This window comes from Microtus oregoni, unplaced genomic scaffold (genome assembly GCF_018167655.1).
Source record: "Microtus oregoni isolate MIOR12 unplaced genomic scaffold, Mior012 000012F_ref0000307, whole genome shotgun sequence".
Classification (NCBI taxonomy): domain Eukaryota; kingdom Metazoa; phylum Chordata; class Mammalia; order Rodentia; family Cricetidae; genus Microtus; species Microtus oregoni.
The window spans coordinates 51014697-51036874 of NW_024543071.1; the positions used below are offsets into that span (position 1 = coordinate 51014697).

Below are 22178 nucleotides of genomic sequence, written 5' to 3' on the forward strand. Positions count from 1 at the left end.
CCGGGGAAGGTCTGGTCTTCTCAGGTAACTCACTTCCAGTCTGACCTCAACCCCTTCAGTCTCCTGGCCTACCAGTCTCAAGCCACACCCATTCCCCTAATGGAGCCACATTCTAACTACTCTTCCCAAGCACACACTTACGTGTCACACACACACACACTCACACATGCACACAGCTATCTAAGAAAGCCAATGGTTTCCCTCAAGACCCACGTCAATACCTGTACATTCTGAATACAGGAGAGCAACAGTTTCCCTCTTCTGGACCAGCTCTGTGATGTATATTGTCTTATTATTGCCCTTGTTAAAGCTACATTGTAACTGTAATTTCAAGTTGGCTTCCTGATGGGATTGCAAAACTGTGCAAGAGACAAAACAATGTCTCATTCATCCCTCTACTTTCAGCTGCTTGCTCAGCTCCTGGCTAAGAAAAGACCTTGCTATGTTTGTTGAGTGAATAATATAATAACACTCCTTGTGTTCTAAGAACTAAAGTAGGCCTGGCTCCTGTTGTGTGCTGCTTCCTGCACCCACCACCACTATTATAACCCTCGAATACAAATGATGCTTCCTTTCCGTTAGAGAGGAGGAAGCCAAGGGTCCAAAAGCAGAGGCAGGGCTGCCTCCACAGCTCATGCCCACAACTAAAAGGACCAGAGTTCAGATTCCCGGGACCCACATAAAAGCCAGGTGAGCATGGTGGCCTAGCAATAATCCTAGAACATGGGAGAAGATAGAGACAGAGAATCCCCAGGGCAAACTGACTAGCCAGGCTATCCAAAATGGTGAGCTTCTAGTTCAGTGAGAGACCCTGACTCAGTATATAAGGTAGAGAGCAGTTGAGAAAGACACCCAAGATCAACATGAACACATACATATACATGTGCACACGTATATATGCAAACATGAATACCACACACACATGTACACAGGGGAAAAGCGGGGCAACTTATCCAAGGTCACACTGTTGGTGGCAGACAATCAAATCTGAATCTAGAGAACAAACAAGATGGTTGAGCAGGTGAAGGTGCTTGTCATGCAAGCCTGGCGACCTGAGTCCCATCCCCTGAAACCTATACAAAGATGGGAGGAGAGAGTTAACTACATATGGTCATTCTCTGATCTCCATGAGCACTGTGACAGGCACATTCCCCCTGCATACATAGTGAACACACACACACAAATAATAATAATAATAATAAAATTTAATAAAATCTTAGAAGCTGAAAGATGGCTCAGCAGTTAAAAGTGCTTACTTCTCTTCTGGAGACCTGAGTTCAGTCCCCAGCTCCCACCTGGCACTCACAACTGGGTGTTACTCCAGTTCCAGGGGCCTGATACCCCCTTCTGACCTCTGAAATTGCCAGGCCTACATGTAGAACGTAGACACACATACAGGCAAAACCCTCATACACATAAAATAAAAAATAAATACATGTTTAAAAGTTTTTAAATCAATAAATTGTTTAAAGACTTAATCCAAGGCTAGGCATGGTGGCACACGCCTTTAATCCCAACACTGAGGAGGCAGAGACAGACAACTCCCCATGAGTTTGAGGCCTGGGTGGACTACATAGTGAATTCTATGACAGACAGGGTTATGTAGAGAAAGCTTGTCTCAAAAACAAAAACAAAATTTAATCAAAATCTCTCTAGTTTTAAAATCTCCAGTGGGGCCTGAGGACGCGGCTCAGTTGGTCAGATACTTGACTGGCTTTGGTCCCCAGCACTACATAACTGGGCATGGTGGGGCATCTCAACCCTCAGAAGGTGGAGGTAGGAGGATAAGAAGTTCAAGGTTATGCTCAACTATATATTGAATGTGATTATATATCTGTATAAATTACAAAACAAAGCCAGATCCCATCTCTTCCTTCTCCCAGCCTCACTCTGACCAAATACAGGATGGAAACATCTTAAGAGGTACATTCTTAGCCTAAAAGTCAAAACTGCTAGAAGCTTCCAGAATGCTAACCTACATTGTATTTTATTTCCCACGAAACACAGTCAATCTTGTTGCCTCGCCAAGCCGGAGACATTAGTTCTCTTATATCCCCCACACTCACCCTAACGGGAAAGCCCCCACACACTCCTCTTTCTTCATCATGGCAGCTCCCTCTGGCTCAGTTGTCCTTCAAGGTCTAGCCTAGTGCCACCTCCTCCTTGAAGCCTCCTGGCCACTGGGGTAAACACCCACAGTAAACTTATTGATCACTGGGAAGGGTAGCTAGAACACCAGTTTTCCACGGTTCAGTCGGTTTCCCAGGTTCACACAGATAGTCAGGGCCAAGGTTCAAAGCTGCCAGTCCAAGCAACCACTCTGTTGTCTTTCCCTGGGAACATCTAGCTCAGCTCTGCACCGTTCCCCAGAGAGGTTCATCCCTTTTGCCTTGCATCTCTTTAACCCCTGGAAGCATCAGGACCACAGACCCTAGAAGATGCTGAGGACAGGGGAATGTCATGTTTCTGACCTAATCCCAACTTTCACCTACTTGGTGAACTGGGAGAGAACAGAGATGGTGTCAGGGATGGCACTGTCTTACCTAACACCAACTCAGAATTCCAGCAGATTTGTTATCGAGGACAACAATGAAGATAGGAAAAGAGCAAGGCAGGGGAGCTATAAGCAATCAAAACCATGCTCTGAGGCCCCGAAAGTCCAACAGTGCAGAAGGGCCACGTTTGGGAAGAAACCATGTGAACCCGGCTGGAGAGATACCTGACGTAACTCACGACTCCCTGAGTCCTCAGGGGAAAGCATAGGGAGGCGGAGAGGTGCGGTAAGATTTCCCTTGGAAATCTTCTCAGCCTTGGTGAGTTGTGTGCTTCGATGTGATATCCTGGCTCTCCATGACAAGTTCTTTCCCAGGAGCTCAGAACACAGGTTTTCCTGCTTTTGTGTCCCATGGACCACGCTCTAAGACAGCCCAGCAGACCCAAAATTATGTGTGCCCTCCACACACCTGGCTTGGGGATGACGCTGTGGCCCTGGGATCTGAATAGTTACCGGTCTCTGGGGAAACATTGCCCCTAAGAAGCTCCAAAACACATGGGGCTGGAGAGATGGCTCAGCAGTTAAGAGCGCTGGCTGCTTTCCCAGAGACTCAGGTTCAGTTCCCACACAGTGGCTCACAATCATACATAGCTCCAGTCACAGCAAACCCGACACGCTCCTCTGGCCTTCATGAATGCTGTGCCAGGGTGGTACACAGACATACATGCAGATAAAACACCTATACACAGCCTAACATGGTGGCACACACTGTTAGTTCCAGCACTCTCTGTGAGTTCAAGGTCAGCTTGGTCTACATAGTGAGTTCCAAGACAGCCAGGGCTGCTTCCCAGAGAAACCTTGTCTCAAAAAAATAGAAAGAAAGCAAAAAAAAAAAAAAAGATGGAAAGAAAGAAAGAAAGAAAGAAAGTTCTTGTTCTCCAAGTCCTCCTTTCCCACCTCAACCCAAAGACAGCATCTCTCGGCGGCTCTGATCTCAGCACCAGCTGCCTACCACTGCAGCTACCCCAGTGGCCACCACAGCTGTTGTCACCCTTCTTGGCTACTCCAAAATAACCAAAGTTCAGGGCAGGAGGCATCTCAGTCGGTAAAGTGCTTGACTCACAAACAAAAGACTTGGATTCCAGCAATACCACTTTTGGGTATATATCCAAAGGATGCTCAATCGTGCCACAGGACATGTGCTCAACTATGTTCATAGCAGCTTTGTTTGTCATAGCCAGAACCTGGAAAGAACCTAAATGCCACTCAACCGAAGAATGGATAAGAAAAATGTGGTATATTTACACAATGGAGTACTACTCAGCAGAAAAAATAATGTCAGCTTGAATTTTACAGGAAAATGGACGGAGCCAGACACAGAAAGACAATTATCACATGTACTCACTCATAGGTGGTTTTTAAACATAAAGCAAAGAAAGCCAGCCTACAAACCACAATCCCAGAGAACTTAGACAACAATGAAGACACTAAGAGAGACTTACATAGATATAATCTACATGGGAAGTAGAAAAAGACAAGATTTGCTGAGTAAATTGGGAACATGGGGACCTTGGAGGATGGTTGAAGAAGGGAGGGGAGAGGCAGGAAGGGGAGCAGAGAAAAATGTAGAGCTCAATAAATATCAATAAAGCTGGGCAATGGTGGCGCACGCCTTTAATCCCAGCACTAGGGAGGCAGAGGCAGTCGGATCTCTGTGAGTTCGAGACCAGCCTGGTCTACAGAGCTAGTTCCAGGACAGGCTCCAAAGCCACAGAGAAACCCTGTCTCGAAAAACAAAACAAAAAAAATCAATAAAAAAAAAAGACATGGGTTCAGTTCCCCCAGAACTCGGGTAAAGGTGTAGGTGTAGCAGGACACCTTTGTGACCTCAGCACTTGGGGTGGGACAGAGATAGGCAGATCTCTGGGGCCCGCTAGCCAGCTAGCCTAGTCCAATCAGCTAGAGCAGACGGCGCTTGAGGAGTGACACTAGAGGATGTCCCGCGGCCCACATGCATACCTGTGCACATGCGCTCACCTATGAGCACACTGACACATACACAAATAAATACGATTAAACTCTCTTGTTTAAACTGTCCTCCAACTAACTTCTCTACCATCTAGCTGCTGGACAGAATCCCTCGGCTCACCCCCGCTTCCTAGATGCAGTTCTTATCGTCACATACCTGATCAAAAGCCTTTGTGTGACCATTTGCAGGACACCCTAGTCCGCATCACTGAGTGTCATATGAGTGATTTAAGCCAGATGCCCAGGGCCTGGCCCCAGCTTCTCTCTTTGCCCCTCTACAGATGGAAGCCACATTTACTTTCTTCCACACCTCATCCACAGTTGCCCTTCTGCCTGGCTTAGCCTCACTGAGCTTGCTAATCAACATTCTAACCAGTCCTAACTAACATTTCTCCACCCTATTTCCAGTCCTCTGAACTATAAACCCTCCCCTTCCTTAAGACCCAGCAGACTTTATTTATAGAAACGACAAGGAGGGATTTAGTTCACTAGTAGAACACTTGCCTAGTGTGTGCTAGGCCCTGGGTTCACTCCACAATGCTGATAAAATACAAATTCTTAAAACTCTACTCCCAGGCGGGAGGTGGAGGCACATGCCTTTTTAATCCCAGTAGTCAGGAGGCAGAAGCAGGGGGGATCTCTGTGAGTTTGAGGCCAGCCTGGTCTACATAGAGCTTGTTCCAGGACAGGCTCCAAAGCTACAGAGAAAAAAACAAACAAAATTCCCACTAACTATGTGCCATAATATACTCCACACATGGTCAATCAATCAATCAATCAATAAAAATACTATAAATCTATTTAGAGCCTGTCCCTATGAGCTTAAAAAAAAAGTACAGGACCAGACTATGCTGCATACCAGAGACAGATTTTACTCAGTGTGCGTGTGCACACAGTTCTGAATCTGAACTCGGGTCCTCAAGTGTGAGGACAAGCACCTTTACCTGTGGGGCCATCTTGCCGGCAGTGTTTTTGTTTTCTAACATTGGCTCCCACTACGTTACCCAGGCTGGCCAGGAACCTGCTAGGTAGCATAAGTTGGCTTCAAATGTGCAGTGTTTCTCCTGCCATGCACCTCTCCCCCGACAAATGCTGGTAAAACCACCTTCCCTGGACATCAATCTATTGTTTAATCATGACACTGCTATGCCTACCATATCTCTAGGCAGGTGCCACACTATGTATTGTGCTTTGGGGTTTTGTTTATTTATCGCTCTTGGAGATTGAATGTTCTTTAAAAATATCTACCTGTTTTTATTTATGTGCATATGTCTGCATGAGTTTATGTGCACCAAATGTGTGCAAGTGTTCATGGATGCCAGAAGCACTGGATCCCCTAGAATTGGAGCTACAGGGGGTTGTGAGCTGCCTAATGTGGGTGCTGGGAACCAACCCTGGGTCCTGTGCAAGAACAAGTGTTCTCCGCTGAGCATCTCTCCAGTCCCAGGCTGAGTACTCTTTCTTATCTGAAACGTTTGGTACTGGAAGTGTTTCAAATATTGGATTTTTTAAAATTTTAGAATGCTAAATATATATAATGAATTATCTTGGGGAAAGAACCTAAGTCTAAATGAGATACTCTCTTGTTTTACATGTGCTATGTGTATAGCTAGCAGGTGATCTAATACAGTGTTTTCATTGCACCCATTTTTTTAACCCTTTAGTCCATCAAATGAGGTTGGTGTGGAAGATTCCTCTTGTGATGTCCTGGCAGTTCCCATCAACATCTCAGTTTTTAGAGCACTTTGGAGTTGGGGTTTCTGACTGAAGATGCTCGGCCTGTACTTGCTGAGCACTCTCTCCGTGCCACATGCCATTGCATATGGACTTCATATGCAATGGGGCTGTTGCAGTGACTCTTTGATGCAGGTACCACTGTTACACCACCTCACAGACAGACAGATGTCGCCTCTCTTAACCACTCACTGGACTGACTTCTTATCTACTTCCTCAGCTAAACTTTCAACTCCTGGAGCAGGCGGCTCATCTTCCTGATGTCTGACTTCCCTACAGGCCCCAGCACACTACAAAGGGGGCCTTGACCACCACATGTTGACCTAAATCGCCAGCAAACCAAGGACATGAAGTGTTCATCTCTCTGCAGCACACACACTGAACAGTCCTTTCTCTGTTGCCTGAGTGAGGTGCACACCTGATTTCATCTGGGAGTCTCCCACGCCTACCTGTATACCCCTTCTTCCTTGATCACTTTTCTGGCCCCTCTCCACACACATAGGTGATGTGAGGAAGTACAGGTGGGTGAACCTTGGCATAAATCTCGTCTCCACTACCCTAACTTAGTCACACAGTCAGCAGCAGGGTACTCAGATGCTCAGCCACTCTTCCTTAGCTCTGTCAGCAATTACATATGGCCATATACCCCCAGAGAAAGCAAGCAGCAAATATTCTGGCATATGGGTTCTCACGTTGCTGGGCAAGCCCAGTCCCCAGGAAATTACAGAGGAGATTCCAAAAAATCCACAAATCCATATGTATAGCAAACATCTCAAGGCAAATTGGTACATCTTGCCTATAAAGCTAAAGCTATTTTTCCTAATGTATATTTTATTAACCACAATGGTGAATACAACATCAAAGTCATCTAAAAGCTTTTCTGAATTCATGAGAGCTTTGAGTCATTTGTTTTCCCAATAAACACATATAAAAATAATAACCAACTCTTTGGAAGGTTGTACTGTGAATTACTGACTTTTAAAAATGTCCTTGATTTCAGAAAAAGTTGGAAACCACTCAGAGCAGGTAATAATGAAGTGGTGTAGCTTCCAAAGGAGTCTAAGGAGTCCCAGAGGCTGTTCAGAGATCAGCCAGGACCCGGTCCCTTCAGTCGTCCTGCCCCCACCTCAGTAACTAACAGTAGGAGCCATGTTCTTCCTCCTTGAATGGATAAGAATGTACTAGAAAGACCAGAATAAAGGTGCTTGATGCCAAACCTGGTGACCTGAGTTCAATCCCTGGGCCTAAATAGTGGAAAGAGAGAAACAACTTTTGCAGGCTGTGTTCTGACCTCCACAGGGTGCTGTGGCGTGAGTGCCCACACGCACAACAAATAAGAAGAATATTTTTTTTACTAGAATGTAAGTTTTGAGAAATGGTTCAGTGGTTACTAGTATTTACTGTAGTGGCATTTCATTTGTATTTTAATAAATAAAGTTTACCTAAAGATCAGAGAGTAAAACAGTCCCACTGATCAGCCTTATAGACCAGGCAATGTGACACACACCTTTAATCCCAGTAGCCACACTAGTTGCCATAGAAACTGGGTGGTGCAGGCCTTAATCCGAGCCCTAGAGAGGATTATAAAACGGGAGGAGACAGCTTTCATTCACAGTCTCATTCTGAGATTCTTAGGGACAGGATCACCATTTTGGAGTGAGGTCGAGGTAAGAGGCAGTGGCTGACTATTTTGCTTTTGTGACCTTCAGGTTGAACCCCAATATCTGACTCTGAGTTTTTATTAATCATACTACAATTTACTGCTTTTCCAGAAGGCTCAGGTTTGGTTCCAGCCTCACTCACAACCTTCCTCCAGCTCTAGGGGATCTGAGATACTGCTTGGCCTCCAGGGCACCAGGCATGTATATGGTGCACATACATACATGCAAGCACTCACAGATACACATATGTGAGCTAATGGTGCTTGCCACCCAAGCCTGATGATCTGAATTTGATCTGCAGGACCCATGGGAAAGTAGAAAGGAGAGGACCAACTACATGGAGTCGTCCTCTGACCTCTACATGTGTGCTGTGGTTTGTGTGCACCTGCACAGATACACACACACTAATGATATATAAAATTTTAATTTAAAATAAGAAGCAGATTCTGCTAGATATTGTTTTTGACACCCCTGGGGGTGTTTTGGAGGAGAGCCTGACAAGATGGCACACACCTGTAATCCTAGCACTTGGGAGACTGGAGTGGGAAATCATCATGAGTTCGAGGCCAGCCTGGGCTACACAGCAAGAGTGTCCCAAACACACACAAACACACACATGGACACAGACACAGGAATGTGTTAGAAGAAACCAACGGGCACTGTTTATTACAAAAGCTGCTTAAAGCCAGACAGTGGCGGTACAGGACTTTAATCCCAGCCCTCAGAAGGCAGAGGCAGGTGGATCTCTGTGAGTTTGAGGTCAGCCTGGTCTACAGTGTGAGTTCCACATAGAGAAACCCTGTCTTGGGGCCGGGGGGAACTGCTAAGGGACTCAGGAACAAACACGAGGAAAATAAGTAAGACAGGGAGGTGGAGAGAGACAGGAGAGGGGGTCGGGGAAGGTGGCTCTTGCCGCACCTGTCAGCTTCAGGTGCAATCAGCATCGCCCACCCCACGATCACCCACTCCACAGTTCCTAAAACACACAAGTACGCGTTTTCAAGAACACATATGGCTTCAGTGCGAGCCTTCATTCTCTCACACACTTATCATATCTCTCCATTCATTTCCCAAGTCTTAATCAAACACCCACTAGCTGCCGAGTACTATATTAGATGCAGAGAACACAGACACATCCATCCTGCCCTTTCTCAGACAAAGCGCCTCTCTCTCAGCGGATCACACAGAGATACCAACACACCATATTCACCCGGGACCCCTGCCTCTGCCAGCTGTCACACACAGTGGGTCGGGTGCACACAGCCACCTCTCTCTGCTCAGCAGACCCAAACCTTTGCTTGACTCTAGCACACCCACTCAATAAAACACCCCTGTCCCACACAAGAACACATCTGAGACCTCACACAGCCCACTTTCAGGAGCATACACTTAGGTCCCAGGAGGCCAGAGACTGCATTGATCAAGATCCCTCTGAATTCAATTCTCATATACCTAGGCTTAATTCTACCACAGTGGGACCATATAGCAGGCACTATAACCTCTCCATAGCTCAAAGGTCCCCTCCCTTAAACTAGAAAAATAGTCCATCCTGTTCCCTTAGGAAGGCTGGCGAGGGGCAGGGAGGGGTCAGTCATAGGAACTGGAGAATAAAGTTAAGGTTCTGGAAATTTCTCATAAGTTCCAAATGTCTTATTGAGGTCTCTCAGTGAAACACACACACACATACGGGAACCCTCACATGGGCACAAACCCTCCCAGCTGTGTTCCAGTCACTCTGCTAGGCACTGGTCTCCGATCAGTAAGAACAACGCAACAGACCCATTCACACATATGCACCCAAAACACACTGGCAGACTGCAGGCCTGCACACAGTTTCACAGTTTAGGGAGCGCCTGAGCTCCTTGGAGAAAAGGCGAGAAGGTGTCATGTTAATACACTCAGTTCCTAAAGATGTATCCCAGAACAGTCCAACAAAACAATCCAAAACCCTTCCTTAGGTTTTCTGTTTGCTTGCTTTCTTGTTTTGTTTTGAAACAGAGTCTCAGGTAGCCCAGGCCGTCATCAGACTCACTATGGAGCTGACCTTAAGCTCCTGGTCTTCCTGCCTCCACTTCTCAAATGCTGGGATTCTGCCTGTTCATCCTCACACCTGGCGCCTTCCTAGTCGTCTACCATAGCTACAAATACACAGTCGAAACGCTGAAGAAGATATCCCCGGGCTGGAGAGATGGCTCAGTGGTTAAGAGCATTGCCTGCTCTTCCAAAGGTCCTGAGTTCAATTCCTGGCAACCACATGGTGGCTCACAACCATCTGTAATGAGGTCTGGTTCCCTCCTCTGGCCTGCATACATACATGCAGACAGAATATTGTATACATAATAAATAAATATTAAAAAAAAAAAAGATATCCCATACGCAGGGCTATGTCTTCAGACTTGGCTCCTCTGGAGGCTGACCACACGCACACAGCTTTGGGGACACCATCCCCAGAGCCACACTAGTTCATAGACACAGGCTCCCTCAAAGACTGCACCTCCTTGAAGATGCACACGCATGTACACACACACGCATGTACACACACACATGCACATACACGCACGTACACACACACACATGCACACACACACATGTACACACACACATATCGCAAAGCAGCCCCCAAGCAAGTAGAGACAAAAACAAAAGCTACTGAACACACCTGCTGGGCAATGAGCTGCCACCCCCAAATCGATGGAGAAAAATCTTTCCTCTGACCACTCAGTCACATCAAAACAAACGCACTCCTTCCTCCTTCCCTCTAAAGCACAGCCTAGCTGCCCTCGATCCAACAGCCTTTCTTTCTCCTGTCAATGAGCTCAGCCAGACATATCTCTCTTACAAACTGGGGTGCTGGCAGAGTGCCCAACATCTTCCTTCCAAGGCCCATTCCAAATTCTGTCTCGCCTCCTAGCCTTATCTAGCCTAATAATCTCCATCCCAACCCCAAGCTGGAAAGGACTTCCGTGTTGGAAACACAAGTCTCGCCAACCAACCAGTCTCGCACCTGGGAGAGACTGCCTGCCATCCTGGCCCAACTCCAAAAAGGTCAACTTTTAGTCAGGAACCTCTTTCATAACCCTGGAGATCCTGTGACGACAAAAAAGATACACTATTCCCGTCCTCCTGGCCTCTTAGGTCACAGCATCGCTGTCCCATCTCCCTTTCCGCCCTCTGGTGTAGGTCTTCATGCGGATTTCCGTCTGGGTCTCACAGATCAGTCCTTCTCATAAGACAGTGGCTATCGCCAGCAAACTCCAGACTCTCAGAGGCCCTGCCCACTCTCTTCCACTACACGCCAAAGGTGGGCCACCAACCCCGCCTAAAACTACACAAGGTTCCGCCGGGGTTATAGGTCCCCACCTGGTGTCTCACAGGCCCTCCTACATGCACGGCCTGCGCAGGCCCCACCCACAAGACTTCACCATCCATTCACATGCCCCGGGTCACCAGCACCTACTGGACCTCAAGCACAAATCGCTTGAGCGCTCACCCTGACCACGCCCCGGGCCACGCCCAAACCACCCTAGAACTGCCCCGGCCCTCGCGAACTTGCGCCGGCTCCCTAGGACCTAATACGGGCGCTCTTCCTCGGTTTCCCGCCCCAACACGGCCAGGAGGCCCCCGGCCCGCCCACCCCTCCATCTCGCTCCGGCGCTGGGACTCACCTTCACTGCAGAACTTGCCGCCGAAGCCAGTATGGCTGCAGTCGCAGCCCACCTCGCCGGGGGCTAGCACGGTACAGAGGCCACCGTTGGCGCAGGGATTGCGCGCAGGAGCGCACAGGGGGTCGGCAGCCGCGCCGCGCAGACCCTGGCTGCCCAGCAGAGCCGGTGGCCGCTCGCCCAGCTTCAGGTTGGCCAGGAGGCCGCGGAAAGGTGGCTCGTACTTGACGGTGCTGAGCGTGAGCGCAGATAGGCGCACGTCGGGTGGGATACCACCCACGAACAGGTCGCTGGCCACCTGCATTTCACGCCGCTTGGAGCGCACCTCGGCGGCGCGGGCCTCGCCGTCCACCGCCAGCGCGGTACGCCGCGCGTCGCGGGTCAGCAGCACCATGTGCCAGCGGTCGTCGGCCACCGGCGTGTCCAGCTGCAGCGTGGCGGGCTCGGCGCAAGACAGCGTGAAGCGCAGCCGCAGGCGCCCGTCCACCAGCAATAGCTCCAGAAAGTCGCAGTCGCCGCCGTCGTCCAGGTAGAGAAGCAGCGCGCGCGTGGCGTTAGTGCGCAGGCTGAAGCTGAGCTCGCCGCTGCTCGCCGCGCCCGCCCAGCGCGCGTAACGAGCCCACTGCCCGGGGCCGCCGCCGAACTCCAAGCCACGGACGCCCGTCGCCAGCGCCAGCAGCAACAGCAGCGACAGCTGGGGTGGCGGTCGCCACCGACTCCCGAGCGCCATGCCTCCGGCGGCCCCGACGCCGCCCGGCCCCCGGCCCCGCTCAGGCTTCAGAGCCGCGGGCGCATGGGGCGGGGAGGGGGCCGGGCGCCCCTCGCGCGGAGCGGGGCTCCCTCGCCGACTCACAGTGCCATGGACCCAGCCGCCGGGGCTCAAGTGCCCACGTCCCCGGAAGGCAACGGCGGCGGCGGTGGTGGTGGAACCCCTCCCCCGCGGCGGGCTCGGATGGAAGGTGGGGGAGGGACGCCTGTGGGGAAACAGAGAGGAAAGGTTTAATCGAGGGTTCAGAGTCAAGGGGTGCCGTTGGTGTCTGGCTCCCCACCTCAAACTAGCGGGTGACCACCTGTTTCCTTTTAGCACCTTTCCGTTTGTTTTTGGAAACCATCTCATCTAGCCCTGGCTGTCCCCCCACCCCGACTCCTTATGTAGCAGAAAATGCCCTGGAATTCCTGAGATCCTCCCGCCTCCGCCTCTTCTCTCAAGTGCTGGGATTATTACTACAGGTCTGATTCAGCATGGCCAGCCCCCTTGAGGTCTTCAGCTGGCCTTGACCTGCAGAGGTTCTCCAAAGCAAGAGATACTATAGCACCTGAAGGTTCTGAGGGGCCACCAGTTGGACTGAGTGCTCACTGTGGGCATTATTGGTTTGAGGCGTGGACCGGCGAAGAAGTGACACCATTGAGTCTATGAAATCCAGTGGAGCAGCCCTAATCCTAACCCTCTAAGGGTCAGGACCAAGGCCAGTTCCAGGACGGTGTGGGGCTAAGGCGCTGTCCTCCAGAAGTTAACCCCAGCCACTTACTTCTCTGAGCCGTCTAACCTCTGGGCCTGGCTCCCACTTTCAGCCAGGGATAAGTCTCTCTCATCAGCTCTTGATGTTGGATAATGAAGTTGCTAAATAATTCATTGGGATTAATTAAATGCCAATTCGTCAATGGTACCACAGGGTTACCAGACTGGGAAGGGGCAAGAGAGAGAAGCCAGCCAAGACCCAGGTATCCTCAACCCAAGCCCTACCCATCCATCTGTGAGCATAGGCATCCACTTCTGTGCCTCTGTTTCCCCCTAAACCACACCAAGACCTTTACAGACTCCCAACCTTACTTGGTGGCCCATTGTCAAACGTTAAGTTTCCACTTGCCCAGGTCGTCTTGAATAAGGATGAATCACCCTCAACCTCTCTCCAGATCCACGTCCTCAGCCTCAGGACTGATCCCAGTACCTGGGGTTCTCTTCAACAGTCAGCTCGTCCAGGCCCCCCACCCAAGGCTGGGGGAAGCTACCGGGAGGCAGGCAGGCTCATTTGCATAAAATTGCCTTTCTGAAATGATTACCCTTGTAACGGGCTGTCAGAGAGCAATTTATACCCCACGACAGGGAGGGGAATTTGCATCTCGTTAAACTCCAAGTCGTAATTATTTATATCCAACAACCCTCCTGAATATTGCATTGATTTTATTTTGGGGAGGGAGGGTGGGAAGGAGGGAGAGAAAGAGGTGATGAGAAGCCTGGGAAAGAAGCAGGGAGGGGCCAGAGTTTCAGAGGAGCTGGGGACAGGTGGAGAGGAGAAAGAGGAAGCAGAGGAGCCCGTGAACAGTGGTGGAAATAGAAGACTAATGGAGGAGAGGGGGCTGGTGGGAAGAAGAAAAGAAATAGAAGGTTGAGAAAATCAAATTCCAAATTCAAATGGCATTTCTCACAGCCCAGGATCCAGGGCATTTTTACAAATGTTGTTTTACTTAATCAGTCAAAGAGTTCCATTATTCCTATTCACCCCTGGGGAGACCCATACAGAGGAGCCTAGAGACTTGGCCAAGGTCACCCAGACAGCCAACAGCGTGCTAGGCTTCAAATCCAAGCCCGTCCAACTCCAGCATGCCCACGATAGAGGCAAAGAGCACAACAGCCACAGGCCAGCTCCCAAACGGGGAGACGAGTGACTTGGGGGCCAGTGGGGTGGGAAGTAGAGAGCTACAGGGGAGGAAGCTGAGACAGAAAGAAGCTGCTAGGGCTGCACTAAGGAGCTACAGTGCCCAGAGTGACAGGAGGCAGGGAGGCTAGGGTGCCCCGTGTCCAGAAGACAGACGGCAGAGTGGCTCTGAAAGCCCAGCAGTGGCTAGGGAAACATCTGGATACGGTTGTGTAGTCAGTGCCCCCCTTCCACTCTCCCCCTGCTTCTGGCTGCTGCCTACCAGAGTCCTACAGGCTACCATGGTGGGTGGTGGAGGAGACCAAAGTGTCCTGCCCCAGCACCCCCCAAGGGTTGTCCCTTCCCAGTCAGGAGAATATGGCCAGACCTACAGCCCCCATTTTCCTGCAAACACTGCCAGTTATATATAGCGTGCCACTGCTTCTCCTCATTGGGTAATGGAGATAATTAGCATGCGCGGGCTAATTAGCCAATCAAATTAAATGCAGCACCTGCTCCCGGCCTGATTGACGCCCTCAACCCCCCCCCACACACACACATGCACCCCCAGCCCAGGGCAGGGGCAAGAGACCCTGAAGCTAGAGAATCAAAAAAGTCAAAGCTCCCCTTCTCCAAAAGGGGCAGAGACCCCCAGCAGAAGCCCAGCCCTGGTGGCCAAAAGACTGACCACCCCTCTCCCTCTCCTCCCCTGTCCTCCTCCAGGGTCTCAGTCACTCAGTCTCAGTCTGGCCCCACCTTGCTTCCGTCTGCCTCTTTCCTAGCCCCCACCCCCACCTCCAGACACTATTTTGGGGAGAGAATTAATTAGCTATTGATTTCCACTGGTGGAGGGAATGAGACTGTGTGTTGCTGTCCACTCACAGACCCCCAGCTTGGGGGAGGGGTGCCTTTCCTCCGCCCCACCCCCACCCCATCCCCTGTCATGCTCACAACCCTGAGTCCCAGTCCTCTAGGGAAGTAGCAAAGGAGGAAGCCTAAGGAAGGTATCTGTTCTGTCTGTCCAGTCAAGAAGTTGAAGGACAGATGGCTAGGGTAAGGGGCGGGGGAGATTCCAGAGGCTCCCAGGCAGAGGCCTGGGTCCTGAGATCCAGAGACAGATTATCTGATTGGGGATGGGGTACAGAGTTGCTGAGAGTTCAATAAGGGGTGGCTCCAGTTAGCCTGGGAGTAGAGGGAGAATAGAGAACAGCCAGGTGCTGTCTGTAGGCAGCTGTTGGGGGCAGAGACTGGGTTTGTGCAGGGCCTCTAGGGAGGGTGAGGACAGGGTCTGCCTTATAGACCCTAGATGCTCATTGCTCATTCTCCTCAGAGCTGTGCAGTAGAGACCTCCTGACTCTGCACCAGGGTCAGCCAAAGGGAAGCCCAGCCCTCCTGGTGTCCCCTCTCTGGGGACCCTGGGTCCCTTGGCGCAGCTTCAGGCTTGCGAAGAGGCAGAAACAGCCCCATGGATGTTAAGCAGACACCTGGGTCCTTTCCACTCCACCCCATCTCACAGTGCCTAGGACACCTGCTGCTTTGCTACTCCCTGCAGCCTCTCTTTCCAAAGGACCTGGCTTCTGCTGGCTTCCCCCTCCAAACATCTCTGTTCCTAGTGTACAGGGGCTCCTGGCTGTGACTGTCTTCCTCAGGCCTCGGCAGAAACCCAGGCTCCAGAAATCGGCTCCATTGCCTTGTACAACTACATCCAGGTAAAGGTTTTAATGGAGACGTGCAAGGCAAGGACCCTCTCCTGGGCTTTGTACCCCACAGTATTCAGGCACTGCCCCCCAAGACCTATGCCTTTTCTCCAATGCAGGGACACTGGCTGAAGTAGCCCCCAGGCTCCTGCCTACTTCCGGATGTCAGCACAGTGCATCCTGCCAGTTCCTTCTGGCCATAGGCCACTGATCCTCTGGGGAGCTGACCTTTCCCATGGCATCACAAGATTCAGCACCCCCTACCCACAGACGGACTCAGGCAGTGTGGTGTGATGCAGGCGGAGCTGGAGTGGGGTGAGTCGGGCGTCCTCTATCTACTCTCTCCTAATGACAACATTCCCTGGTCTTCGTGAGCCACAGAACCTCTCCATCTTCTCACAGTCAGGCCTGTGCCACAGTGGCATGTGATCGCAATGGCTGGGCTCCCCACTCTGTAAGGTTCTAGGCTGGACCCTTGAGGTACCACCTATGCCTCTCGCTGACCCTAAGAAGCAGTGTCGTCACCCATGCTCATGAACAAGACAATGAATGGGAAGGAAGAATCTCTGGCACAGAGGTAAAGAGTCTACTGGTCCCAAATTCAATGACATCCTTCAATCTTACATTGCCCACAGGCCACCAGGCGGTGTCTGAGGCCCCAAGCCCACCAGCCTTTATTCTGGCCTTCACAGTGGACAGACTCCAAATCCACCTCAAGACTAAACCATTTGTGGGGTTCTTTCCATCTTTTCCCTAAACTGAGTTGTAAAGAGGAGCAGAGACTGTGCCGGAAAGATGGCTCAGCAGTTAAGAGAGGAGCACTGGTGCTGACCAGACTAGAGCAGAGTTCAAGAGCCTCTTCTTCTAAATGCCCCCCACTGGACCTGTCCATCCTGACCAGATGAACTTTCTTGCCTGGGTTCCATAATTCCCAGAACAGTCTGAGCAACACGGATGCCAATTCCATGCCCATCCTGCCAGCAGCCTTCTCCCAGGATCTATTCAGCTGTCTCTCTGACCAGTCCCCACATACATGCACAAACATGCACACACACACACACACACACACACACACACACACCTCCAGTCTTGAGAATGCCAGCCTCTCTCTGGCTCTCCTCTCCTCATGCCAGCTGGGAGTGAGACAGCAGGGGCCTCCCCCAGGCGCCAGGGAGGAAGATCTGGGTTTACACACATTCTGGTGGCCCCAGAAGGCAGCCCGCGGACAGGTGGGAGAAGTGCGTGTTTTGAGGGGGGAGAATTTGGATCAAGCCCTAAGGAAATCTGCCTGCAGTCCAAGCCACGCAACAGTGGAGTAGGCTGCCTCGGAGGGGGCAGGGAGTGAGTTCCCTGTCTGTGGAGGTAGGTGTACAAGCTGAGGACGGATGACTGCTATTCAGAGACACTGGGCGTAGGAAGCGGGTGGCTCTTGAGTCATAACAAGAGGACATCAGACTGAGTGGCCCAAGGTACCCTTGGGGTCATGATGGTTTCTAAGGACAAGATTTCCCCATTAAAGCCCCGGGCAGAACTGACAGGCTGGACAGGCTACAAACAGTCCCTGCCCCTCTTCCTACTCTCCTTTCTAGTCCTGATGACCTAATGAAGACAAGGGAGGACCCAGACAGACACGTCCAAGCCATGGCCGAAAAGTAGGCTGGGGTATGCATGGCTAGCACTCACGAGCCTAGCTTCCAGTGCCAGCTATTCCTCTATCAACCTGTGTGACCTTTGGCGAGTCACTTAACCTCTTTGGGCTCCCATTCTCTTAAGAGTACGTGACTACAGCAGAGTTCACTTGCCTCTTCTCTAAATACTCCCACTGGACCCGCAGAGCCTAACCAGCTGGACTCTCCTGCCTGGGTTCCATAATTCCCGGGAACAGTCTGAGTAAAAAAGAGGCCAATTCCATGTGTTGGAAATCTTGTCAGCATCAGAACATGTGTAAGAGCGCAGCCTCACTGAGGCTTCTGTGGTGTGGAAAAGTGTGTGCTGTGCTAGTGATTCTTTCTAGAACCTCTTGGCCCTCTACAGCTTCAGTGCTGCATGGATCCGGCATTTACTTTAATCCTTGCCAGGGCCTTACGAGAACTCCCTTGACAAGGGGATAAGCAAAGTAGATCTTAGTGAGGTTCCCTTTTACAAGACATGGGACCACACAGGGTGACAACACCCCTAAGTGACAGAGTTGGGACGCTCTCCAGTTTGATTCTCTCTCACCTCTGGGTCCTTCTCCATTCTTCTAAGTAGCTGTCTTGCCTAGGAAAGTGGGAGAAAGGATAAAGAGACCTGAGGACGGGGAACATGGAGTGCCAGCACTTGGTGTGCTCGTATGTCCCCTAAGGTGGTCTCTATGTACCTGGAGAAAAAACAGCAAGAGCCAGAGGACAGGAGTGGCAGCTGGAGGTGTGTGCGTGAGGAGGCTACTGCCAAGTGGGTGGGACTGTGGTAAAGGATGGGCTGGGAACCAAGAAGCGATGGGATGACTTGATAGGATGGGGGCTGAAACACAAGCATTCGGAACCTTGGGGGGAGTGGGGGGAGGGGTGGACACAGAGACCATCCCTGTGCCATGCACGGCTGGGACACACAGACCTGGGAGAGTGCAACTCAGTGATGCAGAGGGGGCAGATGGTTTCCAGGGGCGACCTCATGTGTAAGCCTGAAGTGGCTGGAATGCTCTCGGAGATGTCTGACAGGTGTATGCGCATGTGTAGGGAAGGATATAATAACGACAGAAAAAAATACCTGCTGCTGGGCCAAAGAGATGGCTCATCGGGTAAGGGTGCTGTTGCCAAGCCTGACTATCCAAGCTCAATCCTCAGTGTCTACATAGTGGGAGGAGAAAACTGACTCCCACAAGCTGTGCTCTGACCCCGGCATATGCACTATGATGCACATAACACACAAAATGAATAAATATTAAAAATATTTAAACACAGCTGGGTAGTGGTGGCACATGCCTTTAATTCCAGCACTCAAGGGACAGAGGGAGGTGGATCTCTGTAAGATCGAGGCCAGCCTGGTCTACAAGAGATAGTTCCAGGACAGGCTCCAAAGCTACAGAGAAACCCCATCTTGGAAAAAAAATATTTAAACACCTATAAAAATATTAAACAGCTGGCTGGGTTGCTTTCCATGTGCCTGACAAATACGCCAGATGAAAAGGTTCAAAGCACACAGTAGGTGCACACTAAATAACGTGGTGCTGCTATGATTATAACCATCATAATCCTCTCATCCAATCCCTGAGCCATCCCCCTGACATCAGTATGGAAACACCCATTTTACAGATAAGGAAACTGAGGGTCAATGGTAGACACGGCACAGTCCATGCTGCCTTACCCTCATCCACCCATGTTGAGTGGTGGCAGGAGCAGGAGACAGCTTTGAAAAATGACAGTAAGGTGCTCATTACCTAATGAATCCCAGCAAGTCCACAGGCCTGTCGGTACAAAAGAGGCTGGGACAGAACTGCACCAACAGATGGAGCCACAAGGGGTGGGTGGTGTGTGAGGACACACTTCTGGGAGTCCCCGTGGGGGCTGAGCAGGAGCTGGAATTGAAGGGGTGGACACTGTGTCAGGCAGGCAGAGGGCCGTGTGGGGGATACAAATGCCAGGGCAGAACTCAAGGTTCTGCAGAAGGCCAGGTGTGGCTGAGGGCGAAAATGGCCTGAAGTGACTGTGGTCGTGATCAGTTGGAGTAGACCTAGGGTTTAAGAGCTTTCTGAAAATACAAAGAGAAGAGAGTGACAAGAATTGGGTGAGAGTTATAGACAGGGTGCAGGTCAAGGCATAAAGGATGAAATCATACAGCCTGTGCGCTAATGTGCACACATACAGACTTGGTGCAAAATGCTTAAGACTCAGACTAGCAGGCCGTGTATGTGATGTGGCAGGCAGAGGCTGATGTGTCTGGAAGGTGTGCAGGCGTGGGCGTGTGTACCCAGAAGAGAAGGCAGGCCATGAGGCAAGAGGACTTGAGACGTCTGTGAGCCTGAGTAAATGAACAGTGATAGAAGTTGTGTGTCTCTGAGAGTAAGGGCTGCCAGTGCTTTGTCAGGGGACCTGGGAGCATTTAGGGGCTCTGTGTATGTCATGTGCTGAAGCAGGGCTCCTTGAGGAGGTCTCTGAGGCAGGCGGGAGGTGGCAGTCTCTCTGGGCAGGGAACTGTGGGTGATGTGCTGCTGGGGAGTTGTATTGTATACGCAGGTGTGAGTGTCTGTGTAGGTGTGTGTCTGGATGGGTGCCACCAAGCGAGTGGATCTGTGTCAGGATGTCTGTGTCACTGGTAAGGGTGGACAGAACAGAAGAGCTGAGCTTGAGAGACATGGAGGTCCCGATGGCTATCCTAGTGCCCAGCCCCTTCATTTCAGGAGCTGCTGTCATGTAGATTGAGCCCAGGCCATGAAGCAACTCCCCAGCAGCCACTGCCAGCTGATCAGTCCCGCCCACCCCTGTGCGGCTGAGAATGGAATGTGTCTGAGCACACTTCCCTTCCACCCGACCCTTCTCCCTGGCTACAGAAGGGTGACCCCAGCTCTGATGTCTCTATCCCTGAGCCATCCCAGGTTGGGGTTGGGAGCTGGGGATCCAAGTAGCTGGAACACCCACAAAGCAGAAGGCCCTGCATGTAGTTAACTGACTAGCTGATTGCCCCTCTCTTTTTTTTTTCCTGCTCTCTTCTCTTTTTCTTTTTCTAGCAAAAGACAGAGGATGTAAAACCCTCCCCCAGAAGGAACGCCCAGACACTGGGAAGGTGGACAAGAGGGAGGGGCAGGAATGACTGGAAGGTCCTTGCCTACCCCACCCACCCACAATATGTGCAAAAATGAGGGTGCATGAAAGCCGGAAGTAGTCAAGGGGGTTGGAGACCCAAGACCCACCCCCTCAGATTTACTTGAGCCTTATAGAGCAGAGCAGGATCCCTTTCACTGGGAAGCACCAAGAAACAGCCCCTCCCAGCCCTGCCGGTTCACTAAGGCCCTAGATGCCTCTAGTAGGACTAAAGAGGGGGCGACAGCAACGGCAACGGTAACAGCCCTACAGCCCTGCAAAGCCAATTTTACCTCAGAGCCCACCCAGAGTCCTTGGACTCATGCTCCATTGCAAAGAACCTAGGGTAGACTGCTCCTTCCTCTGGGGAAGAAGGCTGGGACAAGAGAAATAGTCCCCACCTCTTTGGGGTGGGGGAGTAAGCCCAGGACCCAGCAGCTTTCTCTCCCCCTCCAACACTCTGTGACCAGAACCCTACCGCTTGCCCCCAAGTACATCCTTACCCAAGTAGAGCCCCCTACTACTGGTTTCCCTCTCTGTCACCCCCAGCCTTCCCCAGCAAGCCTCTCTCCTCTCTCTCAGGCCCCCCATCTTGTCCAGCTCTTCCCCCATCATAGACTCATCTATGCCTAGAGCATCTTGGCATCTTCCCCTCTGCTCCCTCCTGATAACCTCCTCTCCCCTTGGCTCCCATCCCCCAGTAGAGCCTTTTCTCCAGTGATTACCCCCAGACCTCCCTCTCCACTTCTCAGTCCTCTCTCCAGTCGGCCTCCTTTCCCACGAAGACCAGGGTTTCTCCCCTGCAGACCCTTCAGGCCACAACAGCTCACAGCCTCTCTGACCCATCACTGCTTCCAGCTGCCAGGAATAGCATATACTAAGGACACCCCCCCCCCATTTCAGACCCCTTCTCACAACCGTATGGATGCCCCTTCTTCACATCCCATCCCTTCCCCTAACGACCCTCCGTCACTCCCCTCCATTTGCCCCAGCTCAGGTCCAATGCCCCTTCCACAGGGAGTCCCCCAATCTCCCCCAGTGGCTTCGCCTCCTCGCTGTCACCCAGCCAGCCCTCTCTGCTCGGCGCCCCCGCCCCCAAATCCGTCCTTTCTGCATCCGCCGCCCCTCCGACCCGCTCCCCTCCCCCGATTGGCTCTCGCCCCCCACCCGTCTCCGCCGCAGCCCCCCCTCCCATACCTGGTTCTGGGGGCGCCAGGAGCTGAAGGGTGGGGATCAGAGTCTCGAGACCGCCTGGTCTCCAGCAGGTGACAGATACGAGGCCAGCGGTATCGGCCGCCTCACGCCTCTCGGTCCCCGCCGCGTCCCCGCCCGCCCCGCCGCGGTGCCGCTCCGAGGAAGATGCTCTGAGAGTCAGGGCGGCTGCTCCCGCCGCCGCATCCCTGCAACACAGACTGACGGCAGCATCGGCACTAAGGCCCGCCCCCAAGGCACGCGCATTGGACCGCGCAGAGCTGACGGACAAGCGGC

General features: G+C 51.6%; 1 protein-coding gene across 22 annotated transcripts in view; it reads right to left on the reverse strand.

Annotated features, from left to right (window-relative positions):
• The window catches only part of Nrxn2 (neurexin 2), a 116654-nt gene extending 94553 nt beyond the window's left edge, over nucleotides 1–22101 (reverse strand). For all 22 annotated transcript variants that reach the window (XM_041661811.1, XM_041661806.1, XM_041661822.1 and 19 more), the window contains exons 1-2: nucleotides 21888–22101; nucleotides 11583–12553 (exon numbers count right to left, since the gene is read on the reverse strand). In XM_041661811.1, the coding sequence (XP_041517745.1) occupies nucleotides 11583–12309 (727 nt within the window). In that variant the 5' untranslated portion in view covers nucleotides 12310–12553; nucleotides 21888–22101. The remainder of the gene's footprint in view (nucleotides 1–11582; nucleotides 12554–21887) is intronic.
• Nucleotides 22102–22178: the final 77 nt, after the last annotated feature.